The 17,046-nt window shown below is 40.9% G+C and overlaps 1 protein-coding gene across 1 annotated transcript in view; it reads right to left on the minus strand.

Moving 5' to 3' along the window:
• The window catches only part of mast4 (microtubule associated serine/threonine kinase family member 4), a 74,480-nt gene extending 61,088 nt beyond the window's left edge, over nt 1-13,392 (minus strand). Inside the window, exons 1-2 of the mRNA XM_076080684.1 lie at nt 12,863-13,392; nt 860-1,013 (exon numbers count right to left, since the gene is read on the minus strand). Of these exons, the coding sequence (XP_075936799.1) occupies nt 860-1,013; nt 12,863-13,066 (358 nt within the window). The 5' untranslated portion in view covers nt 13,067-13,392. The remainder of the gene's footprint in view (nt 1-859; nt 1,014-12,862) is intronic.
• Between the last annotated feature and the right edge of the window lie 3,654 nt (nt 13,393-17,046).

Consider the following 17,046-nt stretch of genomic DNA (forward strand, 5'->3'; position numbering starts at 1 on the left):
GATTGAGATGATGCTCTACAGGCCTGGAGGGCGTCCAGTTAGGTGACATCTGTCCTCGTCTCACCTGTTTGTAGGTGATGATGTAATCCTATTTGGCTTTATCAAACTTATCTCTGATGCACTTTCGAATTGTGTACTGCCAAGTGTGACACTGCCATTGTTGCTTTCTCCGCGGAGCCAGTTTTAAGTGACAGATGGCAAGTGTTCATCACTACGAGCTGCAACTGCAAACAGTCGTACATTTGAAGTGCAGTTTTACTTCAAAGCATGTCCCGAGGGAACTATTTCCTCCACGAAAAGGTAAGAAACACTAAAAAATGTTCACTGTGGATTATCATTTAGGGGATTTAATTCCCCATTAAGGTGCATCCATGTGGATTTGTGGCCGTTAATGTTATGAAGATTAACATAAACAACTTTTATCACAAATAATCACTATAGATGACATTTACAAAGTAAAAGGATAACGTTTAAAACTTTACCGAGCCTTGCTCTCAATCATAGTTCGAAGAAACTGACTAAATCTGACTTTTAAAAACTCTGCATCAGCCAAGAAAATTGCAATCGGCGCTTCTCGATTACTTCATTGAGATTAGTGACAGTCAAGATGAATCAGTCTGTGCAGGAGTTCCACTATAAATAGCAGGAAAACATTATATAACCAACACAAACTGTCCTCCCAAGTAGATTAAATCCATTGAAGCTCTTATTTCATACATTTACCATGTGTGTGCCAAGTTTGCGGACTCAAGCTATTATTGTAGTATATCAAAAGCAGTGGTGTGGCATTAGTTACGTATAAAAGCATCGATGTGGTTGTCTAAAGCTAGAATGAGGAGACCATTGGTGAAGCGATTACCTGTGAGACCTCCCCCAAGGCTCCGCCTCCGAACGTTTTTTCCATCCTCACTGAGATGTCGCCTGAATTTGAGGGCGGGACTTAATCCGTAAGTCAACTCGGGGTTACTGGACTTCCTGAGGTAGGTGGAGGGAGGGTAGAGGATGTGGTCCAACTAGAGGAAAAGATAGAAATAAAATACATTTAATGCATCCAGAAGTTGTTCTCATAACCATGTAAGGATGAGGTCGTTATTCTTCTTCGTGTCGTTCAAAGAAAGCCTACATTTCAGCTCGTTAGACCTTCATCAGTGTGTTTTTTTGCACATACTGTAGTTACAATAACCGTTGAAATGGACCACAACTTAGCGGTGCATGAAGGAGGCATGATGTACAAAACTATGACAAATCTATGAACCGCAGGAACTTCTAAGGATTTAACTTCTTCAATGATCTCTAGGAGGGAGATTCCCCCAGTTGTTCTCAAAATGATGTTCAGCTTAGAGTTGAGCACAAAATGTAGTTTATGAATCACTCGACCAACGCAAGACTTGTAAGGTTGCCACATCCCTAAGCCGGGGGTGGCCAAACTACGGTCCGAGGGCCAACTACAGCCTGCTGCCTGTTTTTAAATGGCCTAGAAAATGGCTTGAATATATTTCTAATAAATTGCACTGTATGTACAGAACACATCCTAGTTTAAAAAGTAGATTATCTGTCTTAACCTCTTGGCACAGAAACCAATATCGAATATGTGTATAGGCACATCAATTAACAACTCTAATGTCTAACATTGAACTGTTGTTATTTTCATAGAAAATGAATTTTCTATGGCACATAGGATCTTTTTGGCATGGATTTTTTCTAAGCAATAGGCCAGTATCCCAAATGTACTCAGAACATTATGACAATAATATTGAGAGAGGGAGAAGCAGTAAAACATGTGTCTATACACTGCTAGTGAGAAAGCTAACTTGTCTACATCTAGGAATACGGCTGCTATAAATACATTACACATGTTGTACCGTATTGTATTCTGAGAAGATAATGACTTTACAAGAAGCTCGGACCACCTAACAATGCCCGGTGGTGAGGAAGAGGCCCTCCCTGAGAACACAAAGATATACATGGCTCAGAGCATTCTGTGGAAGGAAGCTCTCTCTGCTCCTCTACGGGAGGATTCATGATCCCGGGACAATCGAGGACAACCGAGACCAATTCTTTGTGGGGTGGCTCGACCTCTCCACGACTATAGAAATGTAGAGCAAGTGTGACTCCGTACAGGCTGAAATCAAAGTAATGCTTCTCCAAACAGCAAAAATGCAGAATGCTATGCAATGAAGTTGATCTTCAGTCATCACTTCTAAAATCATGAGGCAGTTGATATTTTGCAGCTCCGCCTTCAGCACAAATAGACACTCTGACATCAAGATCTCATGACCCTGACATGTCAAGAGCTCTGCAACAGTGCCGTCCATTGTTCCTCTGAAACGTACTGTGTGTGAGATATATCTGTGCATGCGTCTACAAACCTCTGTGTGATCTGTTCACACACACACACACACACACACACACACACACACACACACACACACACACACACACACACACACACACACACACGAAATTGTGAGATATATTTTAAAGACTTTTTTGTTAAAATGACAGAATGCGTCACCCACATCTCACTACTTCTTTTACTTCTCAGTCACGTAGGAACTACTTTGTGTGGTGAAACCCATGTTGATCCAGAGATAAGTAACTCTCCATTTGATTCACATGGCAACTAAATGAAGTTTGAATATACAGGTACTTAAAGGCAGATACATTCAGATTAATCACAATGAAATAAAGAACGGACACACAGTTAATAACCAAGCAATGCCTCCGTAAACAGCTTAGTGTTACGCTGTGAAACAATCGGAGGTAAACTCTGCATCATCCGCATTGTACAGAGCCAGAAGCGTCTTCCTCAGGTCAGGCCGTTATGACCCTCACTCCTGACCACCATGGACCACAGTGGTGCATGTATTATTACCTGATGGAGCGCTGCCAAGTCACCGCAGGGTCACCACGTGTCACAAAGTGTCACAAAGGAAGTTTGACGCATTCTATAGAAGTTACAGTATTTCTCAATATCCTCCAGCTTCTGCTGTTTATAATCCTCCTCTTTCCCCTCAAGGAAGACAAATTAGGCTCTGTGCTGATTCTCTTTGCTTTAAGGAATTTTGTGTTTGCATTATTGTGTAAAAAAAAAAAGACAAGAGAAGAAATGTAATATTTCTGTTTTGTTTTGCTTTAGATGCAGATCACATTATTTTAGATATCACTACAAGTTGACTTTCAACTCATAAAAGGAAGTAAGATAATCAGAAGTTGCATCTGTGTGCTGGGCTAAAGTCTGAGGTTTAGAGGCGGGATGTTTGCTTTTCACTTGACTATGCAAACAGGGAATATAAATCAATCAATATTTTAAGAAGAAAAGAAAAGACAGCTATGAGGGGCAGTATGTGATGCAGGAAATGCTTTTACCTTTCACAGGACCATGAGGTAAATACTTGCTGCTTACTTAGAACAACTAGTGAGGCAGCACACACAGTACAATCAGACAGATTTAAACCCAACACACACAAACACACTGCATGAGCCTTTTGCCTTCATCCTCTTGACTCGGTTGGTGCACAAAAACAGAAAACCTGTGGAGGGCTGCCAAAGCTGAACAGAGTTTCTCATCTGTTTTGGCTGAGCTTGGCAATCATTATCAGCCAATTATGATACAATCATCTGGGTAATCAGTAAAGACACATTTCCTGTTCCACGCATATCTGAATTCAAGCGATGTATAAGTTAGCTCTGTTATTAGGTCCAAAACATCTGCATTGATGTTAAAAGTGGGTGTCAGTGCTTCAAATGCCAACTTGATCACATGGAAAGCACTGCAGTGAAGCCAGTAACAGTTCGCTCTCTGTGTGCACGGCGGGTAGCACGCACACACACACACACACTGACATTTTGGCAGCTGCCAGCATCCTTTCACCTACCGGTCCTCCCTCATGCAGCAGAGAGCCACGCATGGATCCTGAGAGCAAGATCAAACCTGAGCTGGCCCTCCCGCCTCCACACACACATACACATACACATACACCCACCCACACACACAGTGGACAGTACCAACAACCCTCTGTTGTCAAAGCACAAGAGAAACAAAGAAGGCGGACTGCAAAACACACAAAGTCGGTTGTGTTTACCAACTGAAAGATGAGGCAACCTGAATAAAGAATGTTTGACACACAATTAAATAATTTATTCTATATTGGTGTGTTTTGGTTTATTTGCCGTTAATATTTACAAAACAAGCCTGTCCCTTTGATTGTATCCTGACGCCCCTGTGGTTTACGGCATCGTGTTGACCACAATATCCGCTGAGCATGAAACAACACTTCCTCTTACTCAAAAGTGCATGAAAATAATGCATTTTATGCCAATAACTAAGACATCAAACCTGCAGTTACTGATGTCTTTGGGCACTTGGAGGCAGCGGAAACAAGTTAGGAACACAAAACTCATCACTGTTAAAGTTAAAGTTTAACAAACAGTTACCTATTTTAACATCCAGCAGTTACAGAGCAACATTAGCATTCGTGTTTCTGACCAAGCGGTAACTGCAAATCCACGACTAACTATCTTTAAGCTCTGTTTTCTGTCTAACTCCTGAGAAAACTATCTGGCTATTTAGCTGCAAGCATTAAAAGACTGTCATTAAAGAACCAGTTGAACTATGGAAACTGAAAGAGCCAGAACCAGAAAAAAGGGAATCAACAATGTGCAAGAGAAATGAGAAAACAGAGAAATAAAATGTAATGCATGCAGAGAACCGTTCCAGCGCACTGTGGATAAGGCTGAGAGCAAACACTCAGTACAAGTTTTACTCCAGCTGTTGACGTTTACCAGCCAAGACTACATACATTTGCGGCAGCGAAAGACACTTTTTCTATACCAAACCCAAACAATACACACAGCTACCTGAACAAACTTACAATCAAAAGGACAGAACAGCAGGAGGAGTTGTAGATCCTACAAAAGGCAGATTGAAGGATGAAAGAGCAGCTAACGCGAGGCTGCACACGGGGACATCGTCCTCAAAGTCTAGGAAGAAACACTGCAACAGCCCAAGCAATGCTTGTGTGTGGACTACGCTACGGCAGCACGAGGCTTGGCTACGAAAACAACTCAAGTGCAAACACATAAACACCAATTTCAATATTTCTTCCCCACTATTGCATAGTATTGTATACTTCACCGGTTTGCATGGTTCTGCATTACAAAGGTGAAGAGAGTTAAGTCATGATTTCCTCATTAAATAAAATAAATCTAAAGCAGTTGCACAAAGTGAGAATTAACAAATGCATTGACACTCCGGGATATTAAAGTGCTGTTTATCATTTCACTGAGATGGATGAAAGGAACCTTTTAGAGACGGGAAGAAAGTGTTATTAGTGTCTTTCTTTGGTTGCTAAGACACAATGAGAACATGCTTACAATACAACAGGAAGACAGACCCCATACATCAAGAGCCTTCACACTCTTTCCAGTCCTCGCTCGCCCTACCATTGTTTCTTTATCACATCCTTGTCTCATCTACAACTGAGAATAACATGAATATGCAATAGTCATCTCTCATTGTCCATGCATGCCAACATACAGCTGACTGAGCATTTGTACCGGGAATAAAACTTAAAGACGACCATCGAGAACTCATCCTCTCTAAATATCCATTTTCTCAGATACAGTTTAGACTCTACACTGAAATACAAAGACCTAAAAAGATATTGCAGCTTTTTAGCAATCTGTAGATGTCCATGTTGTTGCCTTCAGCAGCAGAGTGCTGCTTGTTACATAACCTCCCTTCATCAGGGTTGGTATTTTGCTATCTCATCAACCAACTGGGCTTTTTTTTTTATTTATTATTGTTATATTTTTGCAGGGAGCCTGTTGTCAGGTAGGAAAAAAAAACAACCACAGAACATCAAATACACTAAATAAAACGGCACAAAACAGAAGTTCACAAGTGTGGAGTGATAAATATATTAAACCAGTTTTACCCCATTCCAAACTACAACAAGTTTGCATGAGATTAGAGAGCCAGAAGCTTTGTTTATACTCTCGCTCGTCACCGCAGCAAGAGCCTCCACAGATGGCATGCGAGCTCTGAGCATGCACAGAGGCGTTTAAACTCAATGTTTGTTGCACTATTCTCCAAAATGCCAGAGCGTACAAACAAAATGAACTGTGAATAATCAAAAAGACAACGAGTGTGACCCATAGGCTGTAGGTGTAACCGGCAAAAAGCCATAAACCAACCTCCATCTTTTTGGGCTCGCCAGCTTCAGTACAGTGCGTATAAACTACGGTTAATGTTGATGGTTCAAAAAGCTAAACTGTTCAGAGAGAGGCTGTGATTGGACCATCACTGTTCGGGGGAGGGGTTTAGCGAATGGTCAGTTTCATGAAGGAATGCGTTAGAGGATTGTTTCTGTAAATTGAAACATTTTTTCTCATTGAATTTTTAGTAGCCTACAAAACAAACATCTGGTGTGATTGTACAATGCGATGGTCAATTCCTGCAATGCTTCCATCTTTGTGAACCGTACTCCATGAACTCTTGAGATGGGGAACATGCTCATCAGCCTTTTTCTCAGGGTCAACTGCAGTAGAGAAAATGTTCTGGCCGACCTCGTCACCCAACATCTGTCGACTTCAACTCTCCCCGAATTCCACTCTTCCTTTGCCCTCTGCTCTGAGGTTCTCAAGTGTTTACTCTTGGGGGTAAACAGCACACTTTAAAGTCTCACGGCTAAAATCCAAATAACTGTACGAAGGTTTTCCACATTTCCGTCACCCGACGGACACTTAATTTTTCTCCTTACATGGACGCTGTCCCTTCGTCAGCTAAAGAAAACCTTTGGGTCTCAGTGTTTGCACTTTGTGTGCTCTCACAGGGGAATTGCGTTTCCTGTGTTGACGTGATCTAAAGTTCTAAAAATACATCGGTGCTTTCCTTCTCCAATTTCATACGACTGGAACGATTTCTTATCTTCCGCATGTAAAGGATCAAACCATGCGTTACGTCTTCCACCAAGGAAGTCATGGGGTTTTTTTCTGGCCTTAGAGGCTTATTGTATGCCTTCCATAAAATGTGGTGTACCGAACACGATGTGCACCTGGGAACAAGAAGGGTTGTTTTTGTGTCTCTGATTCAACCATGAAACATTGGACATGCGGTTGTTTTTACAGGAATCTCATTGGAGCCCTACCCGTGTAAAAAGAGAAACGTCTCCAGAGTCAGCCAGGAATCATTTTGAATCCTTCAACATGTTCAAAAGAAATGTCAGGAAAGAGTAAATGATCTGGCTGTTTGTTTGACTTCATAATCTCGTTACTGATATGAAATGCCTCAACAGTTGTGGCAACAGTGTGTGACTGGAGGTCAGTGAAATGTAAAACTCGTAGAGATATTACAGTCTGATTTGCTACATGACCTTCTTCCTACTTATTTACCATGAAAGTGTGTTCATTCACAACCATTAAAAATCAAGTCAAAATCATTTTCATACACGCTACGATAAGAAATAAATACATTATAGAATATATTACAGGAGCTTTACGTTCACCCTAGTTTCTAATCCAGTCCACCTGCTGGAGTGTCTCACCTTGCTTCCCTCCGATGATGTCCACTGACATGAAGGGGAATTCCGACCCAGAGACATGTTTAGATATCAACAAACTTAAGCTCCTGTATCACTTCAAATGCTCAGACATCCAAAACTGTAGATTAAACCCAGACGTTCACACATACAAAAGGTCAGCGAAGAAGAGTCAAAAATCAGAGGCGGATCCTGGAAAGACCACAAGACCACAAGAGGAGTGAAAAGAGTCTTAACCAGATTGTGTTAATCCTCTTTGCACAAAGCATGCACCGACACTGGATGTCCCTCTAATAACCCTGACTGGCAGCCTGACTAAATAAATGGCCGCTTATTTCAGGGCACAGCACGGGCACTGAGCCATTGAATAAAGAGAGTTAAATATTGTCAAACAGAAGCAAATATTGATGCACAAAGAGCACTGGTGCAACGCATGACTTTACCAGGACCTCGTGGAATAAACCAGAGGATCATGTGTGATTGAGAAAGAGGATGCAGAAAGGAAATAGAGACTACTAACAGCTTGACTTGATTGTTTAAAATTAAGAATTAAATTAAGAATACCCAACGAAAATTTGATCTTTTCATTTTTGTAAAAAAATTTCCAGTCAAATAATGTATTTCTTAGTCCAATAACCAAGGTCCCGCTGGGCTTTCCCTTTATCCGACATCAATGAGCAGTGACATCATTGTTTGCCAGCTCAGACATTGTTTCCTTATACTAAGCACATCAACGCCCAACCCAGCAACAAGCCTCAGGTTTTATCATTTTACTTGTCTATTCTTGTTCTCAAAATACTTTTGATCTCTCAAAAAAAGTCCCAGCTTTCTAAGCACTCTAAGCGTCATTAACACAACTCATGGAAACATTGTACCAAAATAATCTACAGAGCTTTAAACTGATGAATGTGCATTTCTTGACTTCAAGTCAGATATTGGTAATGCTTATTAAAGAACAACCTCCAGAGACTTGTTTGTCAAAGAAGCTAGCAGTGCTAAGAGCAACAGCGCTAACAGAGCTAACAGTGTTCGGTACTGTGCATGGCAGCGGCCATGAGCTAGCCACTGCCAATGCTTTATCAGTATATCAATAAAATGAATGAACTGCTGTCTGAGTCTGGCATAGCCCCAGACAGCACGTGTGTAAAGCACGACTGGTCACACTATTGCATAAGATGAGCAAACACAGACAAGATCAGTTTGACAGTGAGGTACTTTGGGACGGCATAAAACAGGTCTGATCCTAAAGGGCTGCTCAAACGATTTAGTGTTGTACTTAGCGAGCTTGTCAACACGGGAGTCTTTATAGTTGGGCGCGCGCGTAAGAACCAGGTTTTTGAAAGAAATGGTCAAAATCAAAAAAGGAGCAGAGGCCGAGATATCCTGAATTTTAGCCCCTAATATGAGTCATGCCCTAAATACTCTGGACCCTACACTTCACACAATGCAAATGATTAGAGCCCCCAGCGATCGATAAGAGCTCACATCATTTAAAATCCACACCTCCAGTTTAAAACACAAGCTTTCTGTTAAAGTAAAATATCGGCTGAAAACCACGACAAAGCTGCGTAAAGTCAACGGGAGCTTGTTTTTTCATTTATTGGATTATTTAGTAGGGATAGTGCACATTAATAAAACATTCCTGTAAATGTGCCAGAGTTAGCCAAGAGGCTATTTTTCATCTAGTCCCAGCTGCAGATCACTAATAACGACCCCTTTCACATTGTTTTCATGTTCCATACATTGTTATTGTGAAAATATCGAGTAAATCCGCTTATAAAAAAAACGTTGCCTGTGTTCTTGGGTGGCATGGGCTGTGCATGACGCAATGCACTTTCCATCTCACCCCACCACTGAGGAAGTCCTTCAGTTTATGTTGGTGCTCACTCTCTGTACTGAAGGTAATCCACCCGACCGTCAAGTGACTACTGTGTTACACAAACATCTGCAGGACTGAACAAGTAAAGCTGGTGGGAAGAAAAGGAATAATCACTGCCGTTACCATGATGTTCTCTGATCTATGGCAAAAGGACCTGCCCACTTCAACTTATTATTAATTATTATACCGTGGTGGGGATGATGGTTTGTTTTTTGGCTGAAGGTGTAACATTTAAGGCTTAACAAAATCGGATCCTCTTGTTGTTCCTGCAGCAAATATAAATGTAAGAATACCAAATAGGAAATGGTGTGATTAAGCACAACAGACTGGCAGTTCCCATACTCCGCTACCACAACACGAGAGGTAGCGATGATAAAGTATGGGAACATTGGATTTATGATTATAGGGGGGATATAAAAGCAGCAGGACATATATAGACAAGGAATACAATGATTAACACACTGACAGATTATTACAGTATTATCTCAAATCTACAATGATCGAGGCAGAAAATAAAGCCTCGAGTCATGTTCAAACATGTGCCTCACACGAGGATGAAAACAGTGCTTTTATACCATAAATCCTATTTAATTACTTAGATTAAATCCCGATCGAAAAACATGTTTTAAATTGACTAGAGCTGCCAAATACTCTCTGGTTCCAGCTTTTCAAAAATTAGTATTGTTTTTGTCATATGTTATAGTAAATTAAATATATATTATGTTGAAGAACAGAGTATTTAAACTATGAAATACATATTGTACTATTGTACATATTGAAACTGTTCTTGTGTCTGGTGGTTTTGTCCCACAGTGTTCTGCAGCGGGGCGGGGGAATCCAAACCACCCAGTGATGGATGTTCACAGAGCAGACTGGATAATTGCAGAGTGGAACTGGATGAGCAGCTCTTGAGGCAGGTTGAAGGAAGTAAATCCTCTGCTGGGGCTTTGGGTGTCCATGTTGGAATTCCACTTTAGCTCCTGAGAGACGGTGGATCCCGTGAACTTGAAGAATGCTCACGGCGCAGACACGCCTTTGTTCAGAATGTTGATTGTGGGGCATGAATCAGCAGATTCATCAAGAATGAAAATGATGGTAAGGTGTAGCCCGACTAGAAAATGTCAGAAAATAATGGAAATATCCGCCACAATGCTCCGCAAGTCTTCAAATTGCTTGTTTTGTCCGACCAACAGTCCAACGATATTAAATTCACAACGATATAAAACAGAGAAAAGTAACAACAATAAATAATCACAATTGAGAAGCTGGAACCAATGAACGTTTGGCCCTTTTGCTGGAATAAAATGTCATAATGCAGAGCAATCTCTAACTTGCAATGCACTATGCTTCCCATTTCAATCTATTGCTGCCATCTTATGTTGTGGATGGATAAAAGGATTATGCGTGGGATAATCTCATCTCAACTGTATATAATGTTCTCCGTCACAGCCCACCACGCTGAACTGATTCACACGTCTTGGATGGACAAAGATGCAGCACACACACACACACTGAGTGAGGATAAGCACCAAATAAACACTGAAAAACTCCATGAAGCACCACCGCAGTGTCTCACTCCTTGAAGCACTGGCCGAGGCTAAGTCTGGAAAGGAGACGTCATGCGAGTTCTCAGAAGACTTTCTTTCTTTAACATAGGGCAAAGGTCGGGTTTCCCCGATTATCCCTGTAGTAATTCCACTTCAAAGCGGCTCTTCACCAGAAGGTCAGCTTACCTACTTTGAGGTGTTTTGGCCAGTGACGTGATGATTTAGTGCAGTAAAACGGGTCAAATTACATTTCGTCTTCTGTGGCCAAGTACAGAGAGGTCAGTGGTTTTAAATGGACTTCAAACTGACATTTCAAAAAAGGGCTCAGGAGGAGAAAAGGGGGACAAGGTTCATCCAATAGAAGCTGCTCTGGCTTTTGAAGTCTGTTTAACTTTTGGTTTGATTTCAGCACAACCATGGGGGGAAAACACACTGTTGTAATATAAGAGAGCGGTATTAGTCTGTGCCTCACTTCTATTTAGCTAATGGTCTGTCAAACTGTTACTCAGCCAAACTAAATTAGTCAAGAGCCGGTGTTATGTGGAGGGGGGGGGGGGGGAGGGGGTTATGTGCCTGCTGGAGAGTCTGATACGCTTACAAATACTGATTTTAACAGTCGTAGTGAAGAGAAACAAATGGATTATTTTTGTGAGTCCTGTCTGTGCAATTCCAACTTCCATGACAAAAAGAGTTATTACGATATTTTGGGGCATGTGTCACGCCAACATGTACAGATTAGCTCGCTGCAATGCTTTGGAACATTGAATCCCCCAAAAAACACACGAGGAAAAGTGTGAAGTAATACATGACGTTGCACAATCCTCTGTATTCTCCCACTGCATGCATTAGACTTCATAATAGATGACAGACTGCCACACCTACAGCCTGAAGTCATGCATGATGTTGTGCTTTTTGGATGAGTCGTGTTTGTAGGTCAGGTAATTTCTCAAACACACCCTTGCAGGCATCAGGCTGCATCATGCTCATCTGAGCCAGTCCAACCACTCTGTAAAGTGTTTTAAAATAAAAGGCTGAGTGAATCTTAGTCTTCCTCATTTTCTCCATCTGTTTCCTGAATGAACGCCACAACAGCACGCCCCTTTTATAAGATCAGTGTGTGTCTACTTGCCCCAGTATGAGCCTCTCATGTACCCTTACATTCCTTGTGAAGGTATTTCATGAAAGAATAGTTTTAGAGATGCTGCCGTTTCTGGTGCTGTTGAATTCTGCTGTCTTACACCGAGTGGTGTGTCTTATATTAGGTATACCTTCATTGATATAAATGGGGTGGACAAAATATTAGAAATACCTTTTCAATAACATGGCTACCATTTTGTTTTAGATAAGGAAAAAAAAAAAAGAGGAAACTTCGGAAAATCTTTCCTTCGTGAAGCAGATTGTTTTTTCAATAAGTTTGCAGCAATACCTTCAGTAATGGTAAAATATGAGAGGCACAAATTGAGGCTGTAAAATTAGGGAATCATGTATTAGCAGCACCATTAAGACAAACATCTACTACAGCTGACTCATCTCACTGCAAGCAGAGCAGCAGTTCACATGCATATGTGCTGAGAGACTCAAGAGCACATTAATAATAATAATAGAGTGCATGAAGTCCTAAGAAGCTCACAGCATGAATTATTCCTGGGACTGTGAGCTGCACTGACATCATGACGTGTGCAAACCCCAAACCAAACACGAGCTCGGACTTTGAGCTGATGCAGGTGCTTGTTTACCAATACTTTGACAGCAGGAGATTAATTAATTAAAGTTTATTACCGACCACGGAGGCGTTTAAAAAGGATTACTGGCACGCCTCAAATTCAAAATAAAACCCATGCAGTTTGAGTTTTCACCTCACATTTGCAGTAATGTGTGCGTGTGCGTGTGTTTACCTTTTCGTCTTCGTCTTCACTCTCCTCGTCCCCCGGTGTCTCCTTGTCTTCCTCCGCCTCGTTGACACTCTCGCAATCCGAGTTGTGAGCATCATCTCCGGGAACTTTGACGTCCAGCTCCGGCGTCATTTCTTCTCCCTCTGACAGTGTGTTTGAACCGGACGACGACTCGCTTCCACTCGACAAATACTGTTTATGCTCCATTTCTTCAATTTATATAAACTACTATCGCCAATTTCAAATCAATAAGCGCATTTAAAGATGCGACGTCACAGCAAAGCCTATCTGTTAATTAACCTGTCAACGCACCTGTCCGGTGAGTTCATTTTCGCTATGAGTCGCGAGCCCCCATAACAGGATACCACTTCTTTTTCTTTCTTTTTTTCTATCGATATTAAAATACTTATCGACCCTGTTTGATATCGATGCACGCGCTGCGCAAGAGGTCTCCTCTTCAGTTAAAAAGTTGCCTCTGTTTGATATTTTGTAGCGCTTCGACTGTCATTGCCTTCATAACACACGAGCGGTGTGTCGGCGAGACCCTAAATTGAGCCCCGCCCACAACGTGCGGGGGCCGGCCAATCAGATCACCGCAGCTTCCAAACGAACCAAACAGAGGCAGATGAAATACACATGGGAGAAGTTTTGCCTTCAGGGCTTTTATAATTTATTTGTTTTTGTTTAGGTTTAGAGAACACGGCTGTTTGGTTAAGGACAGATCGCGGTTTTGGATTCAAATAAACCCTTTCAGGCAGGTAAAGTTAGTTATATTATGATTGATTGTTTTTTAATGTATATTATTATATTTGCTGGCTGTATGCTTTGTTCTATGTATTCATTTTTGTAGTTTTGGTGTATTGGGAACATGCTGCATGGCGATTCTGCACTTTAAATCAAATTGATTGATTGTTGAAGTTTGACATATACCCAAAATAGAGTGGTATTTTTGCTAGTGTTATCCTTGAACCCCTTTTCATTCCAGTCCCGGTCTCCTCTGAAAGGGGACTCTTGCAGTTCTCATCTCTGATCTTACCAATACTGGTTTAACAGTCGTACCGTGGAGAAACAGAGGAATGATTCTAGTGGGTTCTGTTCTAACTTCCACGACAAAGCAATTATTTCGTTTTTTGGATTCATGACGAGGGGCTTGTATCACGCAAAAGAGTACAGATTAGCCAGCTAAAGCTGGAATTCTTTGGGACATTGAATCCCCCAAAATATATGAAGAAAAAGGGTGTGGAGTGAAACATAATGTTGCACAATCTTCTGTATTCTCCCATTGCAAATATTGGACTTAAAAAAAGGATGACAGAGCACCACACCTACAGCCTGAAGTCATGTTGCATGATGTTATGATTAGAATCAGGATTCAGCTTCCTGAAACCAGGATGTGATGTTTACAAGTTTGACATGGCCTTTATTCTTTCCAGGAACCCCTTTTCATGACGGTCCTGATGCTGGTCTCTCCTGAAAGGAGACTCTTGCTGTTTCAGCTAAATGTCAGTATTAGTGGAAGTGATAATGAAACAACTTTACAGAAGTGCAAACAAGCTGAAAATGTAAAGCTTTCTCTCATTTTCTTTTATGATTTTCTTTTGATTCTGGGATTTTAAAATGGTTATCGCCATTTGTTCAAAGGTTATTTATCTATTTATTGGTTTATTTAACAGGGACAATGCATCTCTATTTAGAAAACTACAGATTATCAAGATGGTTAGTCCATTCGTAGTGCAGCAATGAATACAGCATTTAGATTGATTTTGTATTTTTTCATGTAGCCTACACATTTATCTCATTTTCTGGTCATTCTGTCTCTGAAACCAAATCTACACTCTTGTTCAAGAGCATACAGCACAGTTTATAATCCAAGATTTTACACACACACATTTAAAACATGTACTGCATAATTGACCCAATACACACCAAAAAACTGCATTTATCGAGAACCAGTTGACAGTCCACTACACACACTGACCTCTGGCCTCGCTGTTCAGCCTGGACTCCTCACGCAGTGAGACTACAACGAGCTTCCTGCCTTCATAATCCTTATCTACGCTTATCCTTATGTCACGCTACACTGGGCTTCATAGTGTAAACAGACTACTGAGGTGTTGAGCCATTATACTCAGGCAGTTTTATTTGATCTAGTGCTGACGATCTGATCTGATGTGTCAACAGCTGAAGAGTGTTGACATTCACGAGGAGCATGTGCAAAATGCAAGCTTGCATGTTTGCTCGCCATTCTCTAACCCGAACCTCAACGCTGCCGTCAGAATGTCAGCATGCTAAACTAAGATGCTGAACATCAAACCCACTGAACATCAGTGGGCCTTTGCTCGTTTTAGAGGCGTTAAAACAGCTGAAAACAGTTGTCATTGGTCTTTGATTCAGGCCTGAATATTCATTTTTATCTCATCGATCCACTGAGAATATATTTGCATACATTTGAGGCCATCCAGCTGCTGAATGACATTCTATAGTTGTGTAGTTAGTCGTGACAGTTGAGGTGCAGACAGCAGCACACATTTAAACAGCAGCGTGTGTCGTCATGATTATCTAAACCAGTTCACCGACTGGTCCAAGCTGCTGGAATCACTTCCCTCCCAGTGGATGTTCTTGTGCTCCTCTCACCCCGGACTCGTTTTTCTCTTGGGTGCAAAAAGTCCGGTTTTCAAATCAAAACACGTTTTCATTCTCGGCCGAAATGACACCAAGGAAAAAAAGAAGAAAGACAAACAGGATGAAACTAAAGACAAATAAAAACTGAGACTTAACAGCATAATAATAACTTTGACGATCCCTTTGACTTTTCATCTAGCGCCATCATCAGGTCAAAATGTCTCATAAAATTCCCATCAGCCTCAGCTGTACCTTGTGTCTAGTACTAATAATCAGATGTTATCATCATGCCAAACATGATACCAGCAAAACCTGACTCCACTTATTGCTCAAGTTACCCTCACTAACTAACTAACTAACACAAATGATCATTCTGTTTCTCAGCATTTGTTTTTAGACAAACATTAACATTTTTGTTTACTGCAGCTCACAAAGTAGTTTTAAGACAAACACACGTTCAGACATGACCTGCTGTTGGATTCATTTATGAGAATCTGTGGTGGAATGATGAATCCCACTATCAGGCCTACTCAAGGAACTTTACTTGAATAGTTCCATTTCATACCAACGTTCTTTCATCCCCTTCCTGTCCAGTGAGAACCACATACATCCAGATGTGTTGATGCTGAATGTTTGTGATGAAGTGTTTTCTTTACGTGTTGAGAAAACTACTTCTTCAGATAAATGAACCATTTCACAAGAACGACATTGGATCAGCTGGAAAAATCCATCGTAACTAAACTGTTAATCCAAAAACATCATATATAATAGTAAGACTGACAGAGTGAGTATTTTCACTTTTGATACTTTCAGTATATTACTTAATTAAGATAATACTTAAGTACTTTTAATTAAGTATGGTTTTGAATGCAGGACTTGTATTTGTTGTGGAGTATTTTCACAGTTTTACTTATCCTGTTTGATTCCACGTACAAAGTCTGAGTTCTTCTTCTGGTGAAAATGACATCACATCACATCAGAATGCAGCATGCGTCTCTCTCATGTTATATTTATTTATTTATTAAATGGTTAGTTCACAGACTCTCCACAGGAAGGTGCTGTTCGCTGAGGTTACCGGTCGACTCATAATGTGATCTGGATGTTGCTGCTCAGCTGTTAATGTAGTTTTAACACTCTTGTTTTGTGCAGAATCCTGGTAAAACAACATGGCTGCTAACCTTGAACCCTTTTCATTACAGTCCAGATCCTGGTGTCTTCTGAAAGGGGACTTTTTGCAGTTTGCTATCAAAATTTTGGTCATTTGAACTATCTTGGAAAACTAACTTAATCACATTTAATAACTTTCAGTGAACATCTCCTTTCAGGTTAATACAATCTAGATCCATTGTGTTATTGTGCAGATGCATTTCATGAATCATGTGTGAGACGTGTGACAGCAAACACAGAAGAAATGATGAACACCCGTTAGACAGGATTACTAAATCCTGTGCTCTCTGGTAGCTAAAACCAAGACTAAAGGATTGTGATCAAAGCAAAACACCATGAGAGCAACTCACACAAGCTTTCAACCCTCGTAGCCCACAAGTGAGTTCCAGCACCTTGCT

The sequence above is a fragment of the Anarhichas minor genome, unplaced genomic scaffold (genome assembly GCF_050575085.1).
Source record: "Anarhichas minor isolate MPS153535 unplaced genomic scaffold, ASM5057508v1 ptg000002l, whole genome shotgun sequence".
Taxonomy (NCBI): Eukaryota; Metazoa; Chordata; class Actinopteri; order Perciformes; family Anarhichadidae; genus Anarhichas; species Anarhichas minor.